The sequence below is a fragment of the Polyodon spathula genome, chromosome 51 (assembly GCF_017654505.1).
Source record: "Polyodon spathula isolate WHYD16114869_AA chromosome 51, ASM1765450v1, whole genome shotgun sequence".
NCBI lineage: Eukaryota > Metazoa > Chordata > Actinopteri > Acipenseriformes > Polyodontidae > Polyodon > Polyodon spathula.
In genome coordinates this window covers 940484-968120 of record NC_054584.1, presented here as the reverse complement: position 1 = coordinate 968120, position 27637 = coordinate 940484, and the positions used below count along the sequence as shown (strand labels likewise).

Below are 27637 nucleotides of genomic sequence, written 5' to 3'. Positions count from 1 at the left end.
AACGGGAGCTGCAGACCGTGCAAGCAACGGGAGCTGCAGACCGTGCAAGCAACGGGAGCTGCAGACCGTGCAAGCAACGGGAGCTGCAGACCGTGCAAGCAACGGGAGCTGCAGACCGTGCAAGCAACGGGAGCTGCAGACCGGGCAAGCAACGGGAGCTGCAGACCGACTCTCCCGTTACCGAGGGAGCCGCTGCGTGACCGGAGCAGCATTGCAGAGGACGCGCCGTCGCTATTTTTAATTTCAATAGAAGCAGGTGTGCAATCGCTGTTTAATTTGTCGGGTTGTGTTTGCATTGTTGAAAAGTATAATAATAATAATAATAATAATAATAATAATAAATTATTTATATTGCCGGAAGTCATTACGACCAAGTACTGTTAACTAACTGTGCTTACTTAATTCCAAAAAAAAATATCTTTAACTTATATAACGAACAACTTTTTTCTGTTTTTTTTTTGCTGGTTCATGACGAAATTTATTTGCTTGTTGAAAAAAGTGTTTTTTTTTAGTTTTTTTTTTTTTTTTTTAAATAATAATTATTATTATTATTATTATTATTATTATTATTATTATTATTATTATTATTATTATTATTAATAGCGCATACAGCGACCTGCTATCAAACTCCAGGCTCCAGCCCCTTCGCTGCTGTCTGTACCCGGATGGTCGAATCTGCATATCGATTTGCTTAATTGGTATTTAATTAATACCGAACCTTCTCTCTCTCTCTCTCTCTCTCTCTCTCTCTCTCTCTCTCTCTCTCTCTCTCTCTCTCTCTCTCTCTCTCTCTTTTTAACTTTAAAATTAAATTCATTACAGCCATTGGATTTTAACTCCGCTAACTGCAATATATTTATAGGTTAAAATAAATAAATTTTAAACCAATAGTATTTCACATGTTTATCTTTGTTTTCAATCCATATAAAATACTGCAGCAGAGTCCAAAACGTCAGTCTCGTATAGTTCTTTCACTAACATACCGCAAAGGATCTATACTGTGTTGAGACGGTGCTATTCTTCATATGAGACCGAGAAGCTGTCGTTGTAACCCGGATATTTGTAGGTAAAACGAAACGCACACGCACACGCACACGCACAAGTAAGTAAATACATCTGGTTTTGTATTCAAGCAAACGTGTGTGATCACGTGTGCGTCATTCGACTTTTTTTTTTTATCAGCTCTTAATCAGCTGCAGACGTAACGCGTCATAACTTGAACCCCGCATCTCTTCAAAAAGGTCTAATTAAGCGCACGATCGGGTCAATGCAGGGTCCAGTTCAATGATTGAGAGCTCGGTTGGAAGGAGAAGCAGCAGACACACACACACACACACACAGGGGGCACCCCCAGAAACCCGGGTTCCCCTCCCCCAGAAACCCGGGTTCCCCTGCCTTAGCGGACCGTGCAGTTAACGCTACCGGTCTACGGTTCTGCACGCAGGGTTATATTGTAGTGGCGGAAGCTGCGTGCATATTTATTTTTTAGTTTAAAGATTTTATTTATTTATTTTTGGTTTAGTATTATTTCTCACCTGGCGAGTTTGTTTTCTTTCGTTCATTCTTTCTTTTAAATTATTTTCAATGATATTTGACTTATAACTTTATCATTAACTTTATCAAAACTTGCATAAGCACTTGATCGCCTAATCAGCGAGGCAGTTTGATTGGACGCTGGATACGGAGTGATTTCAGCTGTTGAATTGCAAGCTGGAATAAAAGCCATAACGAGAAATCACAGAAAAAAGCAATATGCCGCAATACGCTGGAGTCTGGACTGGGGCAGCGGGCTGTGGCTCCCCGTCTTGGGCGCTCACAGCCAGCGATTTCAAAGAGACTGTATAACCGGACACACACTGTCAATGCCGGGCCGCCAACCGGGAGACCAAGAGTCACAACACCTGCCCGAGAACGACGAATCAGTTATTAATCAGCACAATAAAAAGTCACTGCACCTGCTCTAAAACAGAGTTTGTCATTCTTCAATCACACCTGGCGAGTTTTATCCAAGTAGAAGCGAGGCGTTTCTTTTGATGCTCAAATAGAAGCGATAGGTTTACTTTTATATAACGCACACTGCATTAGATGTTTCCATTCTGTGCAACGTGGACATTTCTCTCGTTTCCAGGACAGTATTTAACGATTGGCTTTATTTATTTTTTTTGGTTTCAAAGAACAATATCCGCATGATTTTATTAAAATGACATCCCACAGTCGCTGGATATCGCTGCGTGTGCGTGTGCGAGTGCGTGTGAGTCTTGCTTTGTAAGTGCCAGCAATCGTGAATCTGCTCCCAGCAGATTGCATTGCTTTTAGCACAACGACAAAATGTTTTTCTCGGCTCGTAAATTCTGTTTTGTGGCTTCATTGAGAAATTCTCAAACAGACGCACTTTTAAACAGCCCAAAAGAACCCGCTGACGCCGACTTCTTTCAAAAGACTTGGTCGAACTTGAAATTTTTATTTTTATTTTTATTTTTAAAGAAAGGCAATTAATTCTGGACGCTTTGGCAGTATTTATTTGCCTGGAGTAACGATGCATTGACACGAGGAGACAGCCGTGCCGTGAACATTGTCTGGACACTGGGACAGTGGGGGGCGGGGTTCTGTCCCGGCAAAATCTGGTCACCTCTAATTAGAAGTCAATTAGAATGACAAGGTTGCACCTAAAGTGGTTTCACGGTATTTCGTTGCCAGTTCTTGCCGTGTTTTCTGTTTTCAGGTGTAGAGGGTGGGTGTTGCAGCTTGGTTTCGGGAGACTGTAGGTTTCAGGACGCTGCGCGGCACACCAGGGGCAGGGAGACTCGGGGGTTTGATACAGCAAACATAGGTTTATACAGGCTTGATACAGGCTTGAGGCACGGAGACTGAACTGCTTGCCAATCTAGAAATATTGTTGGACGAGGCTAGCAGGGGTTTAGACTCATCAATGGCAGCGTTATCCGATGACTCAGAACTGATTTATTTTTTCCCTGAGTGTCAGCGTTTAATTCTTCCATCTGTGCTTCTTTTTTACTGGCAGAGTGGTCTTGTGGTTAGAGCTGACAGACTGGGAGGGAGGGAAGCAGCGTGGCACAGTGGTTAGAGCTGAGAGACTGGGAGGGAAGCAGCGTGGCACAGTGGTTAGAGCTGAGAGACTGGGAGGGAGGGAAGCAGCGTGGCACAGTGGTTAGAGCTGAGAGACTGGGAGGGAGGCAGTGTGGTCTGGTGGTTAGAGCTGAGAGACTGGGAGGGAAGCAGCGTGGCACAGTGGTTAGAGCTTCTGACCCGCAACTCCCTTGTTCGCAACCGTGTCACCAAATCTCGACTCTCTGACCACTCCCTCCATTCGGTCGCACCGTGTCACCAATCGACTGTCTGACACTCCTTCATCGCACCGTGTCACGAATCTCTTGACCCTCCCTTCGTCGCACAGTGTCACCAATCTCGAATGTCTGACCCTCCCTTCGACTGTCGCTTCAGGGAAGAACCGTGTCACAGTGGTTAGACTGTCTGACCCTACTCCCCTTCGTCACACCGTGAGTGGCACAGTGGTTAGAGCTGAGAGACTGGGAGGGAGGGGCAGCGTAGTGGTTAGAGCTGACAGGGACAGCGTGGGAGGGAGAGCTGAGACTGGGGCGTGGCACAGTGGTTAGAGCTGACAGACTGGGAGGGAGGGAAGCAGCGTGGCACAGTGGTTAGAGCTGAGAGGAGGGAGGGAAGCAGCGTGGCACAGTGGTTAGAGCTGAGAGACTGGGAGGGAAGCAGCGTGGCACAGTGGTTAGAGCTGAGAGACTGGGAGGGAGGGAAGCAGCGTGGCACAGTGGTTAGAGCTGAGAGACTGGGAGGGAAGCAGCGTGGCACAGTGGTTAGAGCTGAGAGACTGGGAGGGAGGGAAGCAGTGTGGCACAGTGGTTAGAGCTGAGAGACTGGGAGGGAAGCAGCGTGGCACAGTGGTTAGAGCTGAGAGACTGGGAGGGAGGGAAGCAGCGTGGCACAGTGGTTAGAGCTGAGAGACTGGGAGGGAGGCAGCGTGGCACAGTGGTTAGAGCTGAGAGACTGGGAGGGAGGGAAGGGAGAGCAGCGTGGCACAGTGGTTAGAGCTGAGGACTGGGAGGGAAGCAGCGTGGCACAGTGGTTAGAGCTGAGAGACTGGGAGGGAGGGAAGCAGCGTGGCACAGTGGTTAGAGCTGAGAGACTGGGAGGGAGGGAAGCAGCGTGGCACAGTGGTTAGAGCTGACAGACTGGGAGGGAGGGAAGCAGCGTGGCACAGTGGTTAGAGCTGAGAGACTGGGAGGGACTGGGAGGGAAGCAGCGTGGCACAGTGGTTAGAGCTGAGAGACTGGGAGGGAGGGAAGCAGCGTGGCACAGTGGTTAGAGCTGAGAGACTGGGAGGGAAGCAGCGTGGCACAGTGGTTAGAGCTGAGAGACTGGGAGGGAAGCAGCGTGGCACAGTGGTTAGAGCTGAGAGACTGGGAGGGAGGGAAGCAGCGTGGCACAGTGGTCTGACAGAGACTGGAGGGGAGGGAAGCAGCGTGGCACAGTGGTTAGAGCTGAGAGACTGGGAGGGAAAGCAGCGTGGCACAGTGGTTAGAGCTGAGAGACTGGGAGGGAAGCAGCACAGTGGCACAGTGGGAGGGAGAGCTGACAGTGGTTAGAGCTGACAGAGGGAGGGAAGCAGCGTGGCACAGTGGTTAGAGCTGACAGACTGGGAGGGAGTGCGTGGCACAGTGGTTAGAGCTGAGAGACTGGGAGGGAGGCAGCGTGGCACAGTGGTTAGAGCTGAGAGACTGGGAGGGAAGCAGCGTGGCACAGTGGTTAGAGCTGAGAGACTGGGAGGGAAGCAGCGTGGCACAGTGGTTAGAGCTGAGAGACTGGGAGGGAGGGAAGCAGCGTGGCACAGTGGTTAGAGCTGAGAGACTGGGAGGGAGAGCGTGGCACAGTGGTTAGAGCTGAGAGACTGGGAGGAGGGAGGGAGGCAGTGTGGCAGAGTGTAGAGCTGAGAGACTGGGAGGGAGGGAAGCAGCGTGGCACAGTGGTTAGAGCTGAGAGACTGGGAGGGAAGCAGCGTGGCACAGTGGTTAGAGCTGACAGACTGGGAGGGAGCAGCGTGGCACAGTGGTTAGAGCTGACAGACTGGGAGGGAGCAGCTGGCAGACTGGGAGAGGAGAGACTGGGAGGGAAGCAGCGTGGCACAGTGGTTAGAGCTGAGAGACTGGGAGGGAAGCAGCGTGGCACAGTGGTTAGAGCTGACAGACTGGGAGGGAGGGAAGCAGCGTGGCACAGTGGTTAGAGCTGACAGACTGGGAGGGAGGGAAGCAGCGTGGCACAGTGGTTAGAGCTGACAGACTGGGAGGGAGGCAGCGTGGCACAGTGGTTAGAGCTGACAGACTGGGAGGGAGGGAAGCAGCGTGGCACAGTGGTTAGAGCTGACAGACTGGGAGGGAGGGAAGCAGCGTGGCACAGTGGTTAGAGCTGACAGACTGGGAGGGAGGGAAGCAGCGTGGCACAGTGGTTAGAGCTGAGGACTGGGAGGCAGTGTGGCACAGTGGTTAGAGCTGAGAGACTGGGAGGGAGGCAGCGTGGCACAGTGGTTAGGCACAGCAGACGTGGGCACAGTGGTTAGAGCTGAGAGACTGGGAGGGAAGCAGCGTGGCACAGTGGTTAGAGCTGACAGACTGGGAGGGAAGCAGCGTGGCACAGTGGTTAGAGCTGAGAGACTGGGAGGGAGGCAGCGTGGCACAGTGGTTAGAGCTGAGAGACTGGGAGGGAGGGAAGCAGAGTGGCAGGGAGGGGAGCAGCGTGGCACAGTGGTTAGCTGAGAGACTGGGAGGGAGGGAAGCAGCGTGGCACAGTGGTTAGAGCTGACAGACTGGGAGGGAGGGAAGCAGCGTGGCACAGTGGTTAGAGCTGAGAGACTGGGAGGGAGGGAAGCAGCGTGGCACAGTGGTTAGAGCTGAGAGACTGGGAGGGAGGGCAGCGTGGCACAGTGGTTAGAGCTGAGAGACTGGCACAGTGGTTAGAGCTGAGAGACTGGGAGGGAAGCAGCGTGGCACAGTGGTTAGAGCTGACAGACTGGGAGGGAGGGAAGCAGCGTGGCACAGTGGTTAGAGCTGAGAGACTGGGAGGGAAGCAGCGTGGCACAGTGGTTAGAGCTGAGAGACTGGGAGGGAAGCAGCGTGGCACAGTGGTTAGAGCTGAGAGACTGGGAGGGAAGCAGCGTGGCACAGTGGTTAGAGCTGACAGACTGGGAGGGAGGGAAGCAGCGTGGCACAGTGGTTAGAGCTGACTGGGAGGGAGGGAAGCAGCTGGGAGAGCTGAGAGACTGGGAGGGAGGGAAGCAGCGTGGCACAGTGGTTAGAGCTGACAGACTGGGAGGGAGGGAAACACCGATCTTGAATTCTTGCAATAATTATGCCATTAATTAGTTGCAGACAGGTGCCGCCGCTTTTGTGAGAAGCTCGTTTTAACAGATCGCTGCTCACTGCAATTCTGATCAATGGAACTGATTAAAAGGGACCGGGAATTGAAAAGCAGGATTTGACCCTCAGCCTGGTTTAGGATTACGTCGAGTGGAGTCTTGGGCTCATTATGTGCAGTAACCCAGACAGACAGACAGACAGACGGACGGACGGACAGTCTCATAGCAACAACGTGTTAGCTCAAGAAAGAACGAAGGCTCTTTTCAGCTCACAGGAAAGCCATAGAAAAGCTTGGCAGCTGTGCTTGGGAGTAAAACTCTTGTCTGTTAAGTCAAGTCTAGGCTGTTGAAATCCCGGCTGTGCTTTAGCGGTTTCCGTGCCCCTTTTCATTCATGCGCAAAGCTGTTTGAGTTCGTTCCTTGACACTTGTGGAATTGTGGCTGGGAATCCTGCCATCCCGGGAAAGAGAATAGGGAAAAGGGAACGTCACTCCGAGGAATTGATCAATGCTGCCTTGTGATTGGCTGAGCCGAGCAGGCACTGGCTGCCCCCCTTGCCCCCCCCTTGCCCCCCCCCCCACAAAAGTCGTGGTCAGCACCCACGCTGACCGGCCTGGCAACGCCGGATAGTTTTCTATGATGGAAATAAGGGTCTTGTTAAAATGTTCAGCCTCAATCTGGTTTTGTAGTCGTGGAAGTTTGCGTGAAGCTTTTATGAATACAAAAGTCTTTTGAATTCCTTTTTTTTTTTTTTTTTTAATTATTCTTTTTTTTTTTTTTTTTTTTTTTTCAAACCGCACATTTGGGCGCAGTTTAATGTGTCAAATTACATTCTACCTAATAAGATGGCCAAGACCGAAGACTGCCGACGACGACTTCAGATAGGACCTCGTGTTTGGATGCAAACGGAAGACGGAGTTTGCCTTCTGGAGGTGAGTTCCCATGACTGAGGGTCTCTCTCACACACACACACACACACACACACACACACACACACACACACACACAGCGAGTCAGTGGCTGAGCCGGGATTTGACCCTCCTGGGGTAACAAGCCCCCTTAATCTAATCAATGGACCCCCCCACGTTATAGATTACCAGTGAGAGAGAGAAAGAGAGAGAGAGAGAGAGAGAGAGAATCCGGAAACGTGTTTTCAAATGAGAAGCAACTTTTCACAGTGAGGATGTGTTATTGTACTTTGTTGAGCAGTGAGAAACTGCTGCAAAGTGGGGGGTTGTTATCTCCTCGGTGGGAGAAACGGCAGGCTGGGGGTCTCCCGTGGGGGGCGGGCAGCGAGTCTCAATCTCAATTCTGTGCACGGATTGAGAGCTCACACAGGCACTGATCCAGCTCTCTGTGTGACTCAATGCAGCTCCACCGGGGCCAGAGCCAAGCGCTGATCCGCGGGGAATCAATCACACACCAGCCCCGCTCTCTCTCTTTCTGCCTCTCTGTTTGGTTTTTTTTCTTTTTTCTTTCCTTCTCCCTTTTTTCTTTTCCTTTTTGAATAAAATCACTCACCAGTCCTTTCTTTCTTTCTTTCTTTCTTTCTTTCTTTCTTTCTTTCTTTCTACCTTTTTCTTTCTCATTTGTCTCTTCTATTCCTCTCTCTCTCTTTTATAAATCGCACCTTTTCCTTTCTCTATTGTTCCCTTTCACTCTTTCTTTTTTTCTTAATTCGATTCCTTTCTTTCCATGGAAATTCACTGTCAGACAGTCTTGAAAGCGTCCCTTCACACTTGACAATCATCACTACAGCACGCAGCAAATCTTTACTGCACTTTCTGGGGCAGGCTGTGCCGTGAATGGGAGCCAATGTGACGTTAATTTATTGAGTATTCTTCCCGCAATGGGATAATGAGTAAATCAAAATGTCAGTGCCCCTGTATTCATATACAGCGCCATAGACTCCACCCTGGCATATGCAGGCTGTCAAATAGGGCTCCCATCTAAAGCAATGGGCTATGAGCCTCTTATGTCACAGCTTGTCCTTTTAATTTTTCGCAGATGAGAAATGGCCCTGCTGCTGTTAGCCCTCTGCCCCCTCGTCCTGGGATCCATCTCGGGACAAGAAGGTAAAATCACCAGCCCCCCCAAAAACTGCTGCATCTCTCACTGCCTTCCGCGGACTCCTCGAGACCCCCCTGTTCAGACTGCGCTTGTAGATCTCTTGATCTGCCCCTCCTGCTCTGCTCTGGACTGGCCTGCCCTCAGCACCGCGGTCCTGGATCCTCAGCTGATGCGCTATCCTTGCACTATTTCACTGCTAACATGTTACTGTAGATAGAACTTGCTGTGATCCTAACTGGCTGCTTGTATTCTAGTAGTACTATTATTCCCCATCCTAGTCTCTGTAAGTGGATAAAAGTCTCAGCTAAATGCTTCATTCATAATAACAATTCTTGCCCTCTCTCCTCTGCAGATGATGACCGGTCGCTCAGGGTCACGCTCTCCGCTGACCCCCCTGTGGCGACCCCCGCTCTGGGCGGCTCCCTGACCCTCCCGTGTCACTTCCTCCTCTCTGACCCCATGCCAGTGTCCGGCCGCCGGGCTGTGCTGGCCACCCCGCGGGTCAAGTGGACGGTCATCACAGAGGGCCGCGAGCTGGAGATCCTGGTGGCCAGGGGTCAGAGGGTGAAGATCAACGAGGAGTACAGGGAGCGAGCCTCCTTGCCTCACTACCCCTCCTCGCCCACAGACCTCACGCTGCGTCTGGACGCCGTGAGGAGCAACGACTCAGGGGTCTACCGCTGCCAGGTTCAGCAGGGGCTGGAGGATGCGTATGACCAGGTCGAGGTCAAGGTCAAAGGTTAGTCAAACAGACCAGAGTTTGGGCTCCAGAGCCTTCATCAGTGTTATTGAAACTAAACTGAGTCAAGCAGACCAGCATCTGGACTCTAGTTCCTTCACCGGTGTACTAATCCCGTCTACTCCCCTCTCCTGTCCCCTCCTGTCATTCTCCTCTCCTCTCCTCTCCTCCTCTCCCCTCTCCTGTCCTTCTCCCCTCCCCTACCATCTCCCATCTTGATCTCCTCTCCCCTCTCCTCTCCTCTCCCCTCCCCCTTCCCCTCACCTTTCCTCTCTCAGGCGTGGTGTTCCACTATCGCGATGCCTCCAGCCGCTATGCCTTCTCGTTCAGTGCTGCCCGGCATGCCTGTGCTGTGATCGGGGCGCGCATCGCCACTCCAGAGCAGCTTCTGGCAGCCTATCGCAGCGGGTTTGAGCAGTGTGACGCAGGCTGGCTCTCCGACCGGACCGTCAGGTAGGAGGGGTCTAGAGAAACGACTCTCGCTAATAATAAGAAGATTAATAACAGGTTTCATAACTCAAAGGTTTGTGAAAAGCAGGGTGATTTTATATGGGTGTGTTTTCCTTTCAGATACCCAATCCAGATGCCACGAGAGGGTTGCTATGGAGACATGGACGGATTTCCTGGTGTGCGAAATTATGGGCTGCAGGAAGCGGAGGAGCTGTTTGACGTGTATTGCTATGTAGAGAATTTAAATGGTAAATAATGTCTATGGGTCCATACCCACTCCCTCCGTGACTACCAAACACTCACATTGCATTCTGCATTGGACGTTATTGTCTAGAGACAATGCCGCTGGTATTAACAGAGACAGGCGATTGATGAGACGAGCTGAGCCCCTGGAGAGACAGCCTGAGACGTGACAGCGACGATCCTGCTGATCTGGAGGGATTGGGAGCTTCTCTGTCTGTGTCGTCTCTATGCTGGTATTTCTGCTCTAGCAGCTAAGACTACAGCTTGATTCTGTTATCTTACTGATAGAAATGAGCTATCCAGCTGTTACTCCACTCAGGTGCAACCAACCACTAACTACTCTCTCGTGCAATAGTGGCGCAGTAGTATTTCATGGTAGATTTTGAAATGTCACATTTATTTCGACTTTGTGAAGCAATTCATTCGTATAGGGCGATGCAAAACTTTTCTCCAGAACCGTACTTATGCCAGCCTTGGCAAATGGTTTTAAACATCAACGTTTCCCTTGCCCTTCCCAGGCGCGGTCTTCCACGCCTCGTCCCCGGGACGGCTCACCCTGGAGGAAGCAAAGAGGTACTGCGGGGAGCAAGGGGCGGAGCTGGCCAGTACCGGTCAGCTGTACGCGGCGTGGAACGAGGGTCTGGACAACTGCAGCCCAGGCTGGCTGGCGGATGGCAGCGTGCGGTACCCCATCACCACGCCACGTGATCGCTGCGGGGGCAGCCAGCCTGGGGTCAAGACCGTGTACCTGTATCGCAACCAGACCGGTTTCCCTGACCCCAACTCCCGCCACGACGCCTACTGCTTCAGAGGTCAGAGGGAGAGGGGGCCTGGGCTGATTATACACTTTATACAGGCTTGGTGGTCCAGTGGTTAAAGAAAGAGGCTTGATTGATACCAGGAGGTTGAAATCCCGGCACAGCCACCGACTCACTATGTGTGTGTGTGTGTGTGTGTGTGTGTGTGTGTGTGTGTGTGTGTGTGTGTGTGTGTGTGTGAGACCCTGAGCGAGTCGCTTCACCTCCTTGTGCTCCGTCCTTCGGACGAGACATAAAACAAACGAGGTCCTATTGGAAGAGACTCTGCAGCAGCAGCAGCAGTTGTTGATGATGCAGAGTTCACCCCCCTGGTCTCTGGAAGTCCCTTTGGATAAAAACATCTGCTAAACGATTAATTAATAATCAGCAATAGTAAGACTCCTCCAGTGATAGTATTGGGCGACCAGGCTCTCTGTTAATAGCCAGGTCATAAAGTTTAGCCGTGTGTTTCGTTGTTTGTTAATGGCTAGTTAGCATTTTGAAAGGATTATTTACGTGTTTGTTAATTGTGAGTTTGAAAACTGTTTAAACACCCCCCCCCCCCCCCCAAAAAAAAAAAAACACAGTTATCTTAAAAATGCCTTATATTCCCGGATCTAATTGACTTGGAGTTGAGAATCTTGTATGTAACTTTATACAAACTAAATTTATACAAGCTAACCACGTGTTTGTTAGCTGATAATTAACGATGAATTGTGAGTAAAACAGATAATAAAAATGACGAGTTAAACAAACTGCATTTCTGTTACTTTGGTTCCTTCCTTTCTTCGAATTTTTTAATTGCTCACTCTCTGACTCGTTTGCAGGTGATGGGATGTCCCACACGGAGTCTCCTGTGGGATACCAATCCACCGAACCTGAGGATATCAAAGCCATCACGACCCAGACAGACACCCTGCAGGAGATACAGCTGGCCAGGGAACAGGAGGAGAAAGCGAGCGAAGCTAAGGGGGCGCTGGACTCCTTCCCGATTACCAGAGACAGCATCGAGGGCCACGAGGGCCAGGGGCCACTGAGCTACCCAGACCCCTACGACCACATGGACGCCTTGCAAGGGTTCGAGGACAGTTCGGAGGAGCTCCCTTACCCAACACCCTCTACCAATCCCGCCCCTGAAGGTTCAGTGTCCTTCCAGCTGACTCCTGCTACTGATGTAGTAACCGGAGTACCAACGTCACAGTCTGAAGTTTCAGGAACCATCGCTTCAGGAGTTCCAGGAGAAGAAGAGATAGCGCTGGTGGAGCAGGAAGCTGGTGGGACCTCTGTAGAGATGCCCACAGGATCTGGAGGAAACCCCAAACATTACGAACCCATGCCTGAAACAGACATAACTTCTGGGGTACCAACGTCACAGTCTGAAGTTTCAGGAACCATCGCTTCAGGAGTTCCAGGAGAAGAAGAGATAGCGCTGGTGGAGCAGGAAGCTGGTGGGACCTCTGTAGAGATGCCCACAGGATCTGGAGGAAACCCCAAACATTACGAACCCATGCCTGAAACAGACATAACTTCTGGGGTACCAACGTCACAGTCTGAAGTTTCAGGAACCATCGCTTCAGGAGTTCCAGGAGAAGAAGAGATAGCGCTGGTGGAGCAGGAAGCTGGTGGGACCTCTGTAGAGATGCCCACAGGATCTGGAGGAAACCCCAAACATTACGAACCCATGCCTGAAACAGACATAACTTCTGGGGTACCAACGTCACAGTCTGAAGTTTCAGGAACCATCGCTTCAGGAGTTCCAGGAGAAGAAGAGATAGCGCTGGTGGAGCAGGAAGCTGGTGGGACCTCTGTAGAGATGCCCACAGGATCTGGAGGAAACCCCAAACATTACGAACCCATGCCTGAAACAGACATAACTTCTGGGGTACCAACGTCACAGTCTGAAGTTTCAGGAACCATCGCTTCAGGAGTTCCAGGAGAAGAAGAGATAGCGCTGGTGGAGCAGGAAGCTGATGGGACCTCTGTAGAGATGCCCACAGGATCTGGAGGAAACCCCAAACATTACGAACCCATGCCTGAAACAGACATAACTTCTGGGGTACCAACGTCACAGTCTGAAGTTTCAGGAACCATCGCTTCAGGAGTTCCAGGAGAAGAAGAGATAGCGCTGGTGGAGCAGGAAGCTGGTGGGACCTCTGTAGAGATGCCCACAGGATCTGGAGGAAACCCCAAACATTACGAACCCATGCCTGAAACAGATGTGGTTTCTGGGGTCCCAACTCCCCAGTATGAAGAGTCTGGAAGGAGTGTCACGCTTTATGAACCAGAAACTGAAGGACCTTCTGTAACTCTTCCACCTGAAGAATCGAGTGCGGCTCCCCAGTTCCCTCAAACTGCGACGGATTTGGACGACGGCGCCTCGTCTCAACCACGCGAAGAATCAGGAGAATCGGGAGCCATTCCCCAATACCCCGGGCCCACCGCAGCCCCTGAAAACTGGGACTCGACTGGAATCCAAACCCAGGAGGTTGTGGCTTCAGCTGGAGAGCCCGAATCTGGGGACTTGGGACACGTAGCCTCTGGTCAACCTGGAGAAGGAACAATGGATGAGATTGGTTTCGGTGGACCAGTGGATCAGATTCCCAGTTCCCAACATGGTAAGTTTATATATATATATATATATATATATATATATATATATATATATATATATATATATATAGACACACACACATCTTCACATTTATCTGGAAAAATCAATTTGTGATAAAACCTGGTATTAACATTATTCATCAAAAAACAAAAGTGTATTTAGAGTATGATGTATTGGGATTATCTGTATGGCACACTTTTGCACAGGGACCTAAAACTGCTAGTTTAAATGGTGGTGAAGCTTGATATTAACCGTATTCAGTGTAAGTTACTGAGAGTGTCAGATTGTGGGTATATTTGGAGGGGGCTGCAGCTGTCCATCTGTAGTTCAGGCTTGAGAACTCAACAAGATATTCAACACACTGCAAATCAGTCACCCATGACACTATAAAGAAAGTCATGCGGACAAACATTTCCGCTAGTGCCTTTCACATTCTTCATCCTGGCTTCCAATGCTGTGGATGTCATGTCATCTATCCACCTGTTCTAATACTTGTTCCCCCCCCCAACAGGCGCTGGTTCTGCTCCGGATCAGTCCGGCTACGCCTGGTCGGATTTTCCAATCCCTGAAGGAAGAGAAGTGGTTTCAGGAGATGAGCGGATAGAGGTGGTGGAGCAGGAAAGAGACGGGACCTCTGTCGAGATGCCTATGGGATCCGCGGATGAAGAGGGCAGGGTAGAGTCTGTGGAACAGGGATCTGCTCCCATCGTTGTCCTGGAGCCGGCAGTGGAGACCTCGACCGCAGTGGAGACCAGCACAGCCTGGCCCACGGAGGAGGTCTACCCAGAAGCCACCCCGTCTGGAACCAGCGAAGGAGGTCTTCTCGGCGGCTTCCCTGTCACTCTAATCACCTCGCTGGCTCCTTCCCTGGAGGTCACGGTAGCTCCGGCCTGGCCGACGAACGCCGAAGCCAGCTCCCCTAGCGACTTGGAGACCCACATCCCGGATTCGGGACTACCATCAGAGACCCAGTTCCCATCCGGGGAATTCCCACACCCTCAGGAACCGGAAGGATCCATTGATGAGGAAAAGGTGGAAACCTGGGATGGGAGCGCTCCAGAACTCCTAGCCCCCACCGTAGCTCCTCCGGAGGACAGCACCAGCCCTGCCTCTTACTACCCGGAAGGCAGCGTGGAGCATTCTGGAATGGCAGAGGTGGAGCTTGCTACAAGCCTGATCGATCTGGCGGAGCCTTCAGGTGTCCCCTCCGGGGCGCCAACTGCAGGGTTCTCGGTTGAATGGCATCAGGTTTCCGGCGAGGGTTCGGGGGTAACCGACATTCCCCCCAGCCCAGAAACAAGCGGCTTTCCCCAAGAGAGAGAAGAGACCGACGTCTCGGCGAGCCTCCCACCCACCACCACCACCGCCGCCCCTCTGTTCACAGTAGGGACCTACAGCACAGCCGTCACAGGCTTCTTTCAAAGCACCACCTCTCGCTCTCAAGAAGCCGGTGGAGAAACGTCAGGGTTGCCTTGGCAGGAATCGGGGAGCGGCGCCCACCCCGCGGTCTCCCAGACGGAAACTCCGGGGGTCGCCCTCCTCCCAGATAACACTGGAACGATGTCCACGTTCCAGTCCTCCACCGTAGTCCCGGAAGAACCCCGAACGACAGATTCGGAGTACAGCGGGGAACACTCTGCCGTTCCAGTGGAGACGTTTGCGTCGACGTTAGCCGCTCCCATTCCAGAGACGACCACAGCTTTCGGGGGCCAGACAGCCAGCACCACCCCTAGTTATCCCACCCAAGAGACCACGGGCACGCCAAGCCCGACAACTTGGGAAAACACTGAGGACCTTTACAAAAGCACCACTACAGCCCTGCCGCTACCCACCAGCACCCTGATGCCAACCCTGGATCTCTATGAGGAGGCCACTGAGGAGGCCTTTACCCCTAAACCCACCCTCGCTGCTTTGCCCACCGAAAGGGCAGTTTTGGGCCGCGTCGGGAACGTTTCAGGTAACATCTTCCTCTACGCGCCCTTAACGGTTCTAACCACTCTCCTGAACATTTTGTTTGACTTGGGAATGCACTAAAACTCTCTCTCTCCCTACCTCGCCTCTAGCTTTTACTCCTTGTCTGTGTCTCTGTCTGTCTCGCTGCCTCTCAGCACGTGACTGTCTGTCTCTCTTGGACGTTGCGGGAGAAGCCGCAGTCAACGTTTGTAAAACAAGTCTCGCCTGCCGCCGCGTATGACACTCGCTAACTTCTTGACTTCTGTGAAGTTTTCGAAACTAATGTTGTTTTTTTCAGTGAAAATATGAATTAAAAAAAGTGTTTTATAGAAGGAGAACTTTCTTCTCTCTGCTGTTTCTGCCTTTATTTCTTACCTCTGTGTGTGTGTGTGTGTCTGTGTGTGTGTGTCTGTTTGGATTGTGACACGAGTGACCGATCCCTTTTAAAAGTTTCCCAGACCCCCCCCACTGAGAAGGTTTGGAAACTGCACCCAGTGTCGGCCATGTTGGCTCAGGCTGCTCCTATAGGTTAACACTAAATGCTTCCTCCATTGAAGAGCCACAATGGCGCCAGTTTCCCAGTCTCCTCTTCCTTCTCACCCTTCAGAGTAAAAGCTGAAGGGAACGCGAAGCCTCTGCTCCGCGGCTTGCAGCTTGGTTTCAGGAGACTGTAGATTTCAGGACGCTGCACAGCACACCAGACAGGGAGACTTGGGGGGTTTAATACAGCAAACCTCAAACTAGGTCTCCCTGAGGGGGTCTCCTGGAACCAGCTTTCAAGCTCCTGAGAAAGCAGCTTCATGTTCAGCTCAGCTTTATAAAGAATAAAATCCTGGATCATTTGATATGAAATGTTTGATTTCTCATGCCCTTGACATAGGGAGTCTCCCCCACTCTGCCTCCCTCACAGTCCCTCATAAAAGAAATCATAAGAGAGACTAGCAGCTATCTAACAAATATCAGCGATCTAGATGTACGAGTAACACTGCAGTTCCACATAGAACAGCTTGAAGCCTTTTTGCAGCATGTGAAGAAATGGCTGGTGGAATAAATAACCACAAACCCGACGAGGTGGCAAAGAATTCAGTCTCCTTTCAGCCTAGCAAACAAAACGGGAGAGATAGATGACGTGACTGAAGTCTTTAAAATCAGAAACGATCTCGATAAAGTCAATCCGAGACACAACTGCAAGTTTAGCACGGTGAGAAGAACGAGAGGTTGTCCGTGGAAGTAAAGCAGAGCTTGGATCAGAAGCTAGGAAGCACTTTTTTTTTTTTTTTTTTTTTACACACAGACAGTTGCATGGAATAGCCCCTACCGGGTGGTGAAGTGGTAGGGTCTTAAACACTGGGAGCATTTAAACAAAGAGACTAGATTCTGTCCTTTTAAATTAGTTTCTCCCAGTAGGGGAGTATGGTGTTAACAAGGGATGAGCCTTGATGAGCCAAACAGCCTCTTCTACATGCTTCTTATTTCAGAACTGTACAACGAATTGATGCGCAAGGCAGGTAAGATGTTTGGAATCATTTTGTTAGCTATATCAGTCCCAGTCTGGTGGTAGTATATTCCCAACTCATAAGCATTGTGTAAATTAAAAATAAATAAATACATTAATTAATAATAATAATAATAATAATAATAATAATAATAATAATAATAATAATATTCGTTGCGCTGCTTGTCCTTCAAACTATTCAAACAAATTGACGTTCCAAATGCTTGCATTGATTCAGTGCAGCGACTGCATGTCTACTAGTGAAGTAGCAGCACCCTCGTGTGGTCATTCGCAGTACAACACCATACGAGGGTCGGCTAAAGTAACACAGGGTAAGCTCGGTAGGGGTTTGAACCCGGGCTGGGGGGAGCATGAAAACAAGGTTATTATTATTATTATTATTATTATTATTATTATTATTATTATTACTTATTTATCCCAGGCCACTCACACAGGTGTTACAGGGCAGCGCAGGGTTACAATGCAAGCTTCATATTGAAACACAGTGTAGTTTACAGCAAGTGCAAATAATAACACTGCTAGAATACAATATGAACTAGGATGCTGTGTATAATAATAACACTGCTAGAATACAATATGAACTAGGATGCTGTGTATAATAATAACACTGCTAGAATACAATATGAACTAGGATGCTGTGTATAATAATAACACTGCTAGAATACAATATGAACTAGGATGCCGTGTATAATAATAACACTGCTTACAATATGAACTAGGATGCTGTGTATAATAATAACACTGCTAGAATACAATATGAACTAGGATGCCGTGTATAATAATAACACTGCTAGAATACAATATGAACTAGGATGCTGTGTATAATAATAACACTGCTAGAATACAATATGAACTAGGATGCTGTGTATAATAATAACACTGCTAGAATACAATATGAACTAGGATGCCGTGTATAATAATAACACTGCTAGAATACAATATGAACTAGGATGCTGTGTATAATAATAACACTGCTAGAATACAATATGAACTAGGATGCTGTGTATAATAATAACACTGCTAGAATACAATATGAACTAGGATGCTATGTATAATAATAACACTGCTAGAACTTGGATGCAGCCAGTTAGGATCACAGCAAGTTATATCTACAGTGACATATCAGCAGTGCAATAGTGCAAGGATAGCGCATTAGCTATCAGGCATTTGATAGTATGTAAGTAAGCTAGCAGCTCCCTTTAAATGAGGCTGCTGGGGGCTCAGTGTTCAGTGTCTGCCTCGTTGCTGTGTTACAGACGCCTGCCTGGACAACCCCTGTCAAAATGGGGGTACCTGCGTGGAGGACGGGGCCCACACCAAGTGCCTGTGTCTTCCCAGTTATGGAGGAGAGCACTGCAGGACAGGTGAGGCTCACCTGGGGAGAGGCGGGGACAAGGGTACCAGGGGTGAAAATAGTTTCGAAAAAGGGTGCTAAACTGTTTTGGAAAGTCTACTGGTGCTAAATTAGGTTTAGAGAAAGGGGCTTGAAACCAGGAGGTTCCCAGTTCAATCCCAGCTCAGCCACTGACTCGCTGTGTGTGTGTGTGTGTGTGTGTGTGACCCTGAGCAAGTCACTTCACTTCCTTGGGATCAGGAGGAAGTCTAGGGGGAGAGAGGGGGCTGGGGATGAGAAAGGAGGGGATAGGGGTTGGGGAGGGGAGGGCTGGGATAGGGAAAGGAGTTTCTCAGGAGCTGTGTCCCAGAGCCTTGCTTAGCCCAGGAGTCAGTTTCTCTCGCTCTCCCCTCAGATCTGGAGCACTGCGAGGCTGGCTGGGAGAAGTTCCAGGGGTTCTGCTACAAGCACTTCAGTAAACGGCAAGGCTGGGAGGTGGCGGAGCAGCACTGCCGGATGGGTGGGGGGCACCTGGCCAGCGTGATGACCCCAGAAGAGCAGGACTACATTAACAGTACAGCAAATCGAACCCACTGCCTTCCACACTGCGGCCCGGGGCGCTAACCACTGAGCTACTCAGACACACTGCAGCCTGGGCGCTAACCACTGAGCTACTCAAACCCACTGCCTTCCACACTGCGGCCCGGGGCGCTAACCACTGAGCTACTCAAACACACTGCAGCCTGGGCGCTAACCACTAAGCTACTCAAACACACTGCAGCCCAGGACTCTAACCACTGAGCTACTCAAACCCACTGCCTTCCACACTGCAGCACCGCGCCAAACGGCCCGGGGCGGATAGATTTGCGATAAAAGAAAGCCTGGTGCCCCGCGATCAAGAGAGGAAAAGATCGGAGATTTTTTCTAAACTCTTTTTCTCTCTCTCTCTCTCTCTCTCTCTCTCTCTCTCTCTCTCTCTCTGTCTCTCTCTCTCTCTGTCTCTCTCTCTCCCTCCTCACTACTGTCTGTGTTGTTTTCAGATAACTACAAGGAGTACCAGTGGACCGGACTGAACGACAAGACCATCGAAGGGGATTTCCGCTGGTCAGACGGCAACCCCCTGGTGAGCAGCCAAAGCATTATGGCTAAAAACCCTTTCCCTTTAAAACCCTTTCAAACACACCGGCGCCTTCAACAGCAGTGACCAGCTATTTGGGGTTTTCTACAGCTTTATAGCTGGCAATACACTAGCTGAACACTAGAGGGTACTGGTGCTTATATAAAGTGCAATCTTCAGTTGGGTCATTAAAAAAACAAAAAAACAAAAACACGTCTCTTTTCCTTCCCCGCCTCTCGCCAGCTGTATGAAAACTGGTACCACGGGCAGCCTGACAGCTACTTCCTCTCAGGAGAGGACTGCGTGGTGATGGTGTGGCACGACGGAGGGCGCTGGAGTGACGTTCCATGCAACTACCATCTCTCTTACACCTGCAAGAAGAGCATCTGTGAGTGTACTTTCAAAGGAGGCAAAACACCTGTCAGTCTAACAAAGCTAGAAGGGAACGCGAAGCCGCTGCTCTGCGGCTTGCAGCTTGGTTTCGGGAGACTGTAGGTTTCAGGACGCTGCGCGGCACACCAGGCAGGGAGACTTGATACAGCAAACCTCAAACTAGATCTCCCCGGGGGGGGGGGGGGGGGGGGTCCTCCTGGAATTAACTTTCAAGCCGCTGTTCCCTCGGCTTTACTGACAGGGTTGTTGTTTGTGTGCTCTGCTCTCCAGCTTCTTGTAGACAGCCTCCCATCGTAGAGAACGCCCGGACGTACGGGAGACTCCGGTCTCAGTACGAGACGAACTCGGTGGTCCGGTACCAGTGCCAGGAGGGCTTCCAGCAGAGGCAGAACCCCGTCATTAAGTGCCAGTCTGACGGGAAGTGGGAGGAGCCCCAGATCATCTGTATCCCGGGTAAGAGGAGAGGGAGGGGAGGGGCAAGGTTACGGTTAGGTTGGAGCTAGGGTTAGGTTTAGGTTTAGGGTTTGGGTTAGGGTTGAATTGGAAATTGAATTGTTATTGATAAACAGGAACGGACCCCCACTCCAATCCATGCAACTCTCTAAATGTATTGTAACAAAATCAAAATGTACTTTTTGACGGATATTTCTTACCTTGCGTTTCAGCCAACAAAAGCACCAGCACCAGCCCTGAAGTGAAGACTGGGTCTGAGCCCCAGGTCCAGATTGAAGAGCTGTTCACAGAGGGGACAGCCACGGAACAAGCACCCGAAATAGGGGACTTGTACTGGGGGGGCAAGAAGAAGTAACCCCCCTCTTCCCTCTCTCACTGTACCCCCCCCACCATCCCGAGCAAAAACAAGACGAGAGAAACCCCCCCCCCCCCCCCCCAAAAGCTTGTGTCCTGAAAAACAATCCCTATTTTTATCTGCTTTTTATATTGACTTCTACAGAGTGCCGTCCGTCCAATTGATCTGTGATCGACACGATTTCAATTAGAATCACAGCGATCTGGAATCTGAGGGGACACAAAGCCACTTTCTCAGGGCTTGAGAGCTGGTTCCAGGAGACCCCCCGGGGAGACCTAGTTTGGGGTTTGCTGTATCAAACCCCCGAGTCTCCCTGCCTGGTGTGCCGCGCAGCGTCCTGAAACCTACCAGTCTCCCGAAACCAAGCTGCAAGCCGCAGAGCAGGGGCTCCGTGTTCCCTTCGGCTTTTACAGCGGCTTTGAAAAAGGATAGAGCGAGACTTTTTCATGACTGTGCGCAAAATTAGAAATACGCTTCCCAATCGTCTTTTATAGCAAAGTCAGATATAGTTAGTTCGGATAGCACCGCCCTGTTGAGTCCTGAAGCTGAGAGAACACGAAGCCACTTAAAATATATCTGTTAAATTCAGGACCTGTTCCCTCGCATCCAGAGATGTATGTAACACAGACTAGATCGGCTGTAGAAGAGCCAATGGCATCTAATGAGCCGCCGCTTTGGAAACGAGCTTCCTGCAGTGTTGCTGGCAATACATTAGCTGTCCACTAGATGGCGCCGGCGGTGCTTACTAATATCAAGATGGAATTACATCGATGTCAAACTTCTGAAGTCCTTTTCAAAGCGCCTTTAAAACAGTCTTGTGAAAAAAAAAAAGTGAACAATTTATTTTTATTTTTTTTATTTGATAGGGTTTGCAGTTATTCCCCACGGGTTCGGCTTTCCCCCGATATCGAAGTGCTGTTTTTCTTTCTGTAAGTCTGCGTCATAATAATAATAATAATAATAAAACCCAGTCTCATTGCAATTTCGTTTGCAGCGGCAAATTACTCGACCAGCCCCCATAGATATAAAGTAAATTTCGCAGTGCAATTGCAGGCTCGGTTAGAGCTGGGATTGTGATGGCGATGTGATTCTGCACAGCGCTCTGGGGTGCCGTGGCGTCAAGAGAGGGCGCTGTATAACAAAAAAAATAAAATAAAACTATATTGAATTGTACCAGTAGCAAGCAGAGGGATGTCATTCTCTAACCTTCAGTCTTAGACCGGTGACAGTGCGGGGGAAACGACTGGAATAATCCGGTCAGGGTGTTTAGTAGAGATTGCTGTGAACCGTGCTAAACTCAAACCGGTTTCAGAGCTGCGATGGCACGTTGATAAGGTCAAGTATCCGTGAATGACAGACGGACGAGAAGCGGGTATAACTGTATACACAACATTGCAAAACACACACACACACATACATAAGTTTGCCCTGTGATGCAGAGCAGTGTAAACCCGTATATGCAGAAGGACTGGTACCAGACCGAATGATAGCAGCACTTTTTTATCGAGCTGTATAGGGGTTGATTGACGGTAAATTTTATTTAAAAAAAAAACAAAAAAAACGCTGTCTTTTTTTTTTTTTTAAATAAACCTTTTCATTATTGAAATACTGTTTTTTTTTTTTTTTTTTTTTTTTTTTAAACTGTATATGTAACTTTTTTTCTAACTTTTCATATTGACAGAGTGTACTAAAATCTGTACAGTACACATTAAACCAGTCATGGAAACCTATGGGTACCCAGTTACTTGCAATGAAAAAAAATTTGTGGGGTTACAAAAACACAAACAGTTTTTGTTTGTTTGTTTGTTTGTTTGTTTGTTTTGTGGGGGGGGGGGGGGGGGGGGGGGGGGGGAGTATTATTTACATCAAAGAAGCCCGTTTTAAGACTTTATTAAAGGCAGCGACGATAGTGAATCTGAGGCTTCAGACAGCAGGGCTGTCGGCACCAGTTCCGAGTTCTGTCTGTTCCGAATTATCCCCCAAACCCAGCTGCAGAAATTTCGAGTTTTAAAGACAAAAGTTCGAGTTTCACAGACAAAAGTTCGAGTTTCAAAGTCCACATTTCGAGTTTCACAGACAAAAGTTCGAGTTTCACAGACAAAAGTTCGAGTTTCAAAGTCCACATCCCGAGTTTCACAGACAAAAGTTCGAGTTTCAAGTCCACATTTCGAGTTTTTTTGGCGCCCCCCCCAGGACTCTTCCGTGCCTCCCCCGCTGTGATTTGGAAAGCAAATGTTTTTAAGGTCCAAAGAGCCAACTTCCTAACCTTTCGGGGTATTTAACATGCCTTTGTGAAGGGAAAGCGTGGTTGAAAACAAACAGTGGGGGTATTCATAGGCATTTGATGCCATGGTAACCACACGGTTACGACTCTTTGAATCTAATGTCTTTGTGATGTCATTTGCTCTAGAGCCAACGCTGTAACCAGCTCCTGTTCCTTCCTATTTAAACCTCCAGCACTGCTTCATTTATTTGATAAGTGGTTCTGTATTCTATTATACAATAATAATATTTTTATATAGCGCCTTTACCATATACAAGGTTGCTATCCTTACATGACTATATATATATATATATATATATATATATATATATATATATATATATATATAGATATAGATAGATAGATAGATAGATAGATAGATAGATAGATAGATAGATAGATAGATAGATATAGAATTGAGAAAGCGAAGGGAAAAGTAAATAATAATATTAATAATAATAATCACACAGGAGCCACGAAAAACCAGGGTTATTTATTAAAATTGAGAAATAAATCCAATAATCCAATAGTCCAACATTAATAATAATAATAATAATAATAATAATAATAATAATAATAATAATGCAGTGCAATTGGTAGAGGGCATGGTTATCCTGCAGCCCAGCGCATGGTCTATAAAGGATTATGTATTTTTGTATGAGTAGAAACATCAGGGTTCTCTTCGCTCCAGTGTTCTTCTGAGTATATATACAGTATATATTATTATTAATTAGTTTTCTAGCAGACACTCCAAAGAGACTTCCAGAGACCAGGGGGGGTGAACTCTGCATCATCAACAACTGCTGCTGCTGCTGCAGAGTCTCTTCCAATAGGACCTCGTTTGTTTTACATCTCGTCCAAAGGATGGATATATATATTTCGATATATATGTGTTAGGAAGTGAGTCTGGAAACTGAGACACACTGACAGAGACAGCCAGATACACACAGAGACAGAGAGACACACACACACACACACACACACACACACACACACACACGCGCACAGTGCTCCTGAGCGACAGGCAACTGCTCTTCAGTTAGATGATCTTCCTGTTAAGTTTGAACTTCGTTAAAGATCTTGTTTGTTGGTAAACGGCTACGCGAAACGTGCGCCGAAACAGTTTCAAGGAACAGAACCCGTTATTTGTTTCTTTTACATCAGAACAGTTTAAGAGCTCCGCTGAGGAGTCTGACAGTCCCAGTCTCTCTGCCCTAGCTGGGCCGGTAGCAATAAACCCCGTAAACATGCAGCTCCTTGTCGGGAAAGCCCAAACTGCGAACCCCAGGATGCGGGAGGCCTCCGCAGAGAGGCCGGGCCGCAGTGATGGGGAACCGGACGCTCCCGTCCTCGAGCCAGCCTCCGTCACAACGGTCCAGCCAGGAGAACCGCCAGGCCGCGTACAGCTGGCCCACCCGTGCGACCTCCGACCCCCGAGCCTCGCAGGACGCTCCAGCCTCTCGGAAACTCATCCTGCCCTTGATAAAGAACACCTGGCCTGTGAGAAAGAAGGAAAGAAGAAGATTATTATTATTATTGTTATTATTATTATTATTATTATTATTATTATTATTATTATTATTATTATTAATGAGTCACTTAGGAGACGCTTTTATCCAAAGCGACTTACAGAGACTAGGAGGGTGAACTCTGCATCATCAACAACTGCTGCTGCTGCTGCAGAGTCGCTTTCAATAGGACCTCGTTTGTTTGGCGTCTCATCCGAAGGACGGAGCACAAGGAGGTGAAGTGACTCGCTCAGGGTCACACACATACACACACACACACGCACACACACGCACACACACGCACACACAGTGAGTCAGTGGCTGAGCCAGGATTTGAATTTGTAACAAAGCCCCCTTTTCTCTAACCGCTGGAGCAGCGAGCCTCACCCCCATCGCACTGATAACAGCCCCAGTGACGCTGACCTTTGATGGCGGAAGTGAAGCAGAAGGCATCGAAGCGCTCCTTCTCTTTGTCCCGCGCCCCGTAGCTCCGGATTCCCGGCGGGAGCAGTTTTCCTCCGCAGGGCTCCCGGGAGTTGATGATGGGATAGTGAACCGTCCCGTCCTCAATCCAGCCAGCGTTGCACCAGTCCAGACCCTCCGTCCAGGCTGCTGGCCAAACAGGAGCTCATAAAGCACTGGAGGCAACTTTGGCATGAGATTGAAATTGCTTCTTCTATTTGCACGATCTATTTTTTGTATTAATATTTATTTACAAAATGTGACAAATTTTGTGACTCCCCCCTGCACACCACGCGGCCGTGCCTTTACCAGGGGAGACCCTCGGGGACCCCTGCGCTCCCCTGACTGTGGTGCGCGGATCTACAATTGGGACTGGACCCTGTGGGACCACCCACTGCCTTACCCGACCTGGTGGACCCCCTGCACACCACGCGGCCGTGCCTTTACCAGGGGAGACCCTCGGGGACCCCTGCGCTCCCCTGACTGTGTGACTCCCCCCTGTACACCAGGCGGCCGTGCCTTTACCACGGGAGACCCTCGGGGACCCCTGCGCTCCCCTGACTGTGTGACTCCCCCTGCACACCACGCGGCCGTGCCTTTACCACGGGAGACCCTCGGGGACCATTACTATTTTGAGCAGATCTTTACACGTCACCTTTATAAAGCTGCTGATAAGTCGCCAACTTTCCATCCTGCCCCTCACAAGCTTGCCTGGCCTCTTGATAGGTGAATTGGTAGCGCCCGTTTCTGTTCTGGTACGGAAACACCACCCCTAGTGGAAGGAGGGATAATAAGCAGGTAATAATAATAATAATAATAATAATAATAATAATAATAATAATAATAATAATAATAATAAATGGGTACCGTCCAGTTCCAGAGTTACAGTCACGCTCTCGTCCTCCAGCCCGTTCACCAGCTCACAGCGGTACTGGCCGTCATCTTCCAGCGTGAGTCCGGTGATGCGGAGCGAAGCGTCCAGCGAGTGTGCTGCCCGCAGTGAAGCCCGCGCTGCCAGGGCGCCGTACCCGCGGTGTTGCGCCCCGTTGGTGATGAGGACAATGTGCTGCGCGCCCCGCCGCTCCGGGTCTGGCTCCAGCCTGGTCCACTTCACCTTGTAGTTTGTGAGGCGGGCGCGAAGCGTGCAGGGCAGAGTGGCGTTTGCGCCCCGCTGGGAGGTGATCACCTGCTGGGGAGGCTGGAGCAGGTAGCGCAGAGGAGCTGGAAGTGCTGCAGCAAGTCAGCTAATCCACTCATCAATTACTCAGGGTTATATAAACATATGTACATATATATAAATATATATATAGATTTTATCGGTCCGATTTTTGTAAGGAACTTTTTTTCCCCCCTCATGTCAAATATAAACTTAGGGCTACGGAGTGTTTTAGCAGACAGACAGACAGAGAGACAGACAGTCAGACAGGCAGACAGAGAGAGACAGACAGACAGACAGACAGACAGACAGGCAGACAGACAGACAGACAGGCAGGCAGACAGACAGACAGACAGACAGACAGACAGACAGACAGACAGACAGGCAGGCAGGCAGACAGAGAGACAGACAGACAGACAGACCTTGATTGTGATCCGGGCAGTTATAAGTGGCGGAACTCCAGGAAAAGCAGGTGGCAGCCCACAGCAGCCTCACAACAGAGTGCATCATGGGAATCACCAACACTTACTGTCCCTGCAGGAAGACAACAGAACCGTTAACCCTTCGCTGGGCTGGGCTGGGCTGGGCTGCTGACACCAGAAGCCAGAAGACACTGCATTGGTTGTGACAATTATGTAAAATAGTTATTAACAGGGCTTCAAATTCTCCAGAACTACATCCAATTATAATCATTTCAATAGTAATATTAATAATAGACCTCATTGAGGGGAGCTCTGAACCCCAGGACTGGGTGCAGCAGCAGCAGCAGCAGGGCTAGTGTGAGTTTCTAACCCTGCTCAAACTCCTGCCTCCTGATCATTGCAATATTAATAATAATAGACTTCATTGAGGGGAGCTCTGAACCCCAGGACTGGGTGCAGCAGCAGCAGCAGGGCTAGTGTGAGTTTCTAACCCTGCTCAAACTCCTGGCTCCTGATCATTGCAATATTAATAATAATAGACTTCATTGAGGGGAGCTCTGAACCCCAGGACTGGGTGCAGCAGCAGCAGCAGGGCTAGTGTGAGTTTCTAACCCTGCTCAAACTCCTGGCTCCTGATCATTGCAATATTAATAATAATAGACTTCATTGAGGGGAGCTCTGAACCCCAGGACTGGGTGCAGCAGCAGCAGCAGGGCTAGTGCTACAGTTCCAAGCCCTGTAGCAAGTAAAATAAATTCTGACCTTGTATTGTGAAAGCCAGCCAATGAAAAGGAGGAGGAGAGATATTCTTTGCGTTCCTCCAAACGTGACCCCCAAAAATGATATTTCGGAAACGGCCGTCTTCCAAGGTACTGCCCTCTCTCTCCCTCTCTCTCTCTCTCCCTCTTTCTCTCGTTCTGTGTTCTGTCCCGCTAACCCAGCTCAGTGTGACCAGCCTGCTCACCACTCCTCTGTTTTGGCCAGAGAACGCAGTCAGCAGCCCTTTCTATGCGCGGTTCCAGATGTTAATTAGACCATGACAAGCCCTTATTGTTCCACAGTGTGTCCTGACTCTTTTAACCCAATAGGTCGGATGTTAACGCATCCTCCGGTCAGCCAGCAGAGACCCGGGTTCGAATTATTATCGAGGCGTGTCTCAATTTAGACCCTTGTGCTGAAGGACTGGGAGGGAGGGAAGCAGTGTGGCTTAGTGCTTGTAGCTTGGGGACTGGGAGCGAAGCAGGGGGTGGCCTAGTGGTTTAAGCACAGGGACTGGGAGGGAAGTAGTTTGGCTTAGTAGATAGAGGGCACCACCTTTCTCTTAGAGGGGTGAGGGAGCAGTTCAGTCTCCTTTTCAAGCCTGCCCTGGACTGGAGGGAGCCCCCTTTCTCTCAGG

At 49.5% G+C, this 27637-nt stretch overlaps 2 protein-coding genes across 4 annotated transcripts; one reads left to right on the top strand and one right to left on the bottom strand.

Annotated features, from left to right (window-relative positions):
• On the top strand, window positions 1-22035 carry bcan (brevican). 2 transcript variants are annotated; one of them, XM_041239031.1, is made up of 15 exons: window positions 1-256; window positions 8408-8475; window positions 8823-9209; window positions 9488-9662; window positions 9780-9907; window positions 10421-10714; window positions 11527-13314; window positions 13822-15267; window positions 16742-16771; window positions 18036-18143; window positions 18528-18686; window positions 19153-19235; window positions 19473-19617; window positions 19893-20075; window positions 20288-22035. In XM_041239031.1, the coding sequence occupies exons 2-15, from the start codon at window positions 8415-8417 to the stop codon at window positions 20428-20430; spliced, it is 5130 nt and encodes a 1709-aa protein (XP_041094965.1). In that variant the 5' UTR covers window positions 1-256; window positions 8408-8414; the 3' UTR covers window positions 20431-22035. The 2 variants fall into 2 exon arrangements, with proteins under 2 accessions (XP_041094965.1, XP_041094966.1); XM_041239032.1 differs by lacking the exon at window positions 16742-16771.
• A 1469-nt stretch (window positions 22036-23504) lies between these two features.
• On the bottom strand, window positions 23505-27373 carry hapln2 (hyaluronan and proteoglycan link protein 2). Of its 2 annotated transcripts, none has more exons than XM_041238923.1 (6): window positions 27004-27373; window positions 26242-26353; window positions 25531-25893; window positions 25319-25435; window positions 24625-24810; window positions 23505-24191 (listed from the first exon to the last, which is right to left on the bottom strand). In XM_041238923.1, the coding sequence occupies exons 2-6, from the start codon at window positions 26327-26329 to the stop codon at window positions 23908-23910; spliced, it is 1038 nt and encodes a 345-aa protein (XP_041094857.1). In that variant the 5' UTR covers window positions 26330-26353; window positions 27004-27373; the 3' UTR covers window positions 23505-23907. The 2 variants fall into 2 exon arrangements, with proteins under 2 accessions (XP_041094857.1, XP_041094858.1); XM_041238924.1 differs by having other exon boundaries at window positions 25531-25884; window positions 27004-27358.
• Window positions 27374-27637: the final 264 nt, after the last annotated feature.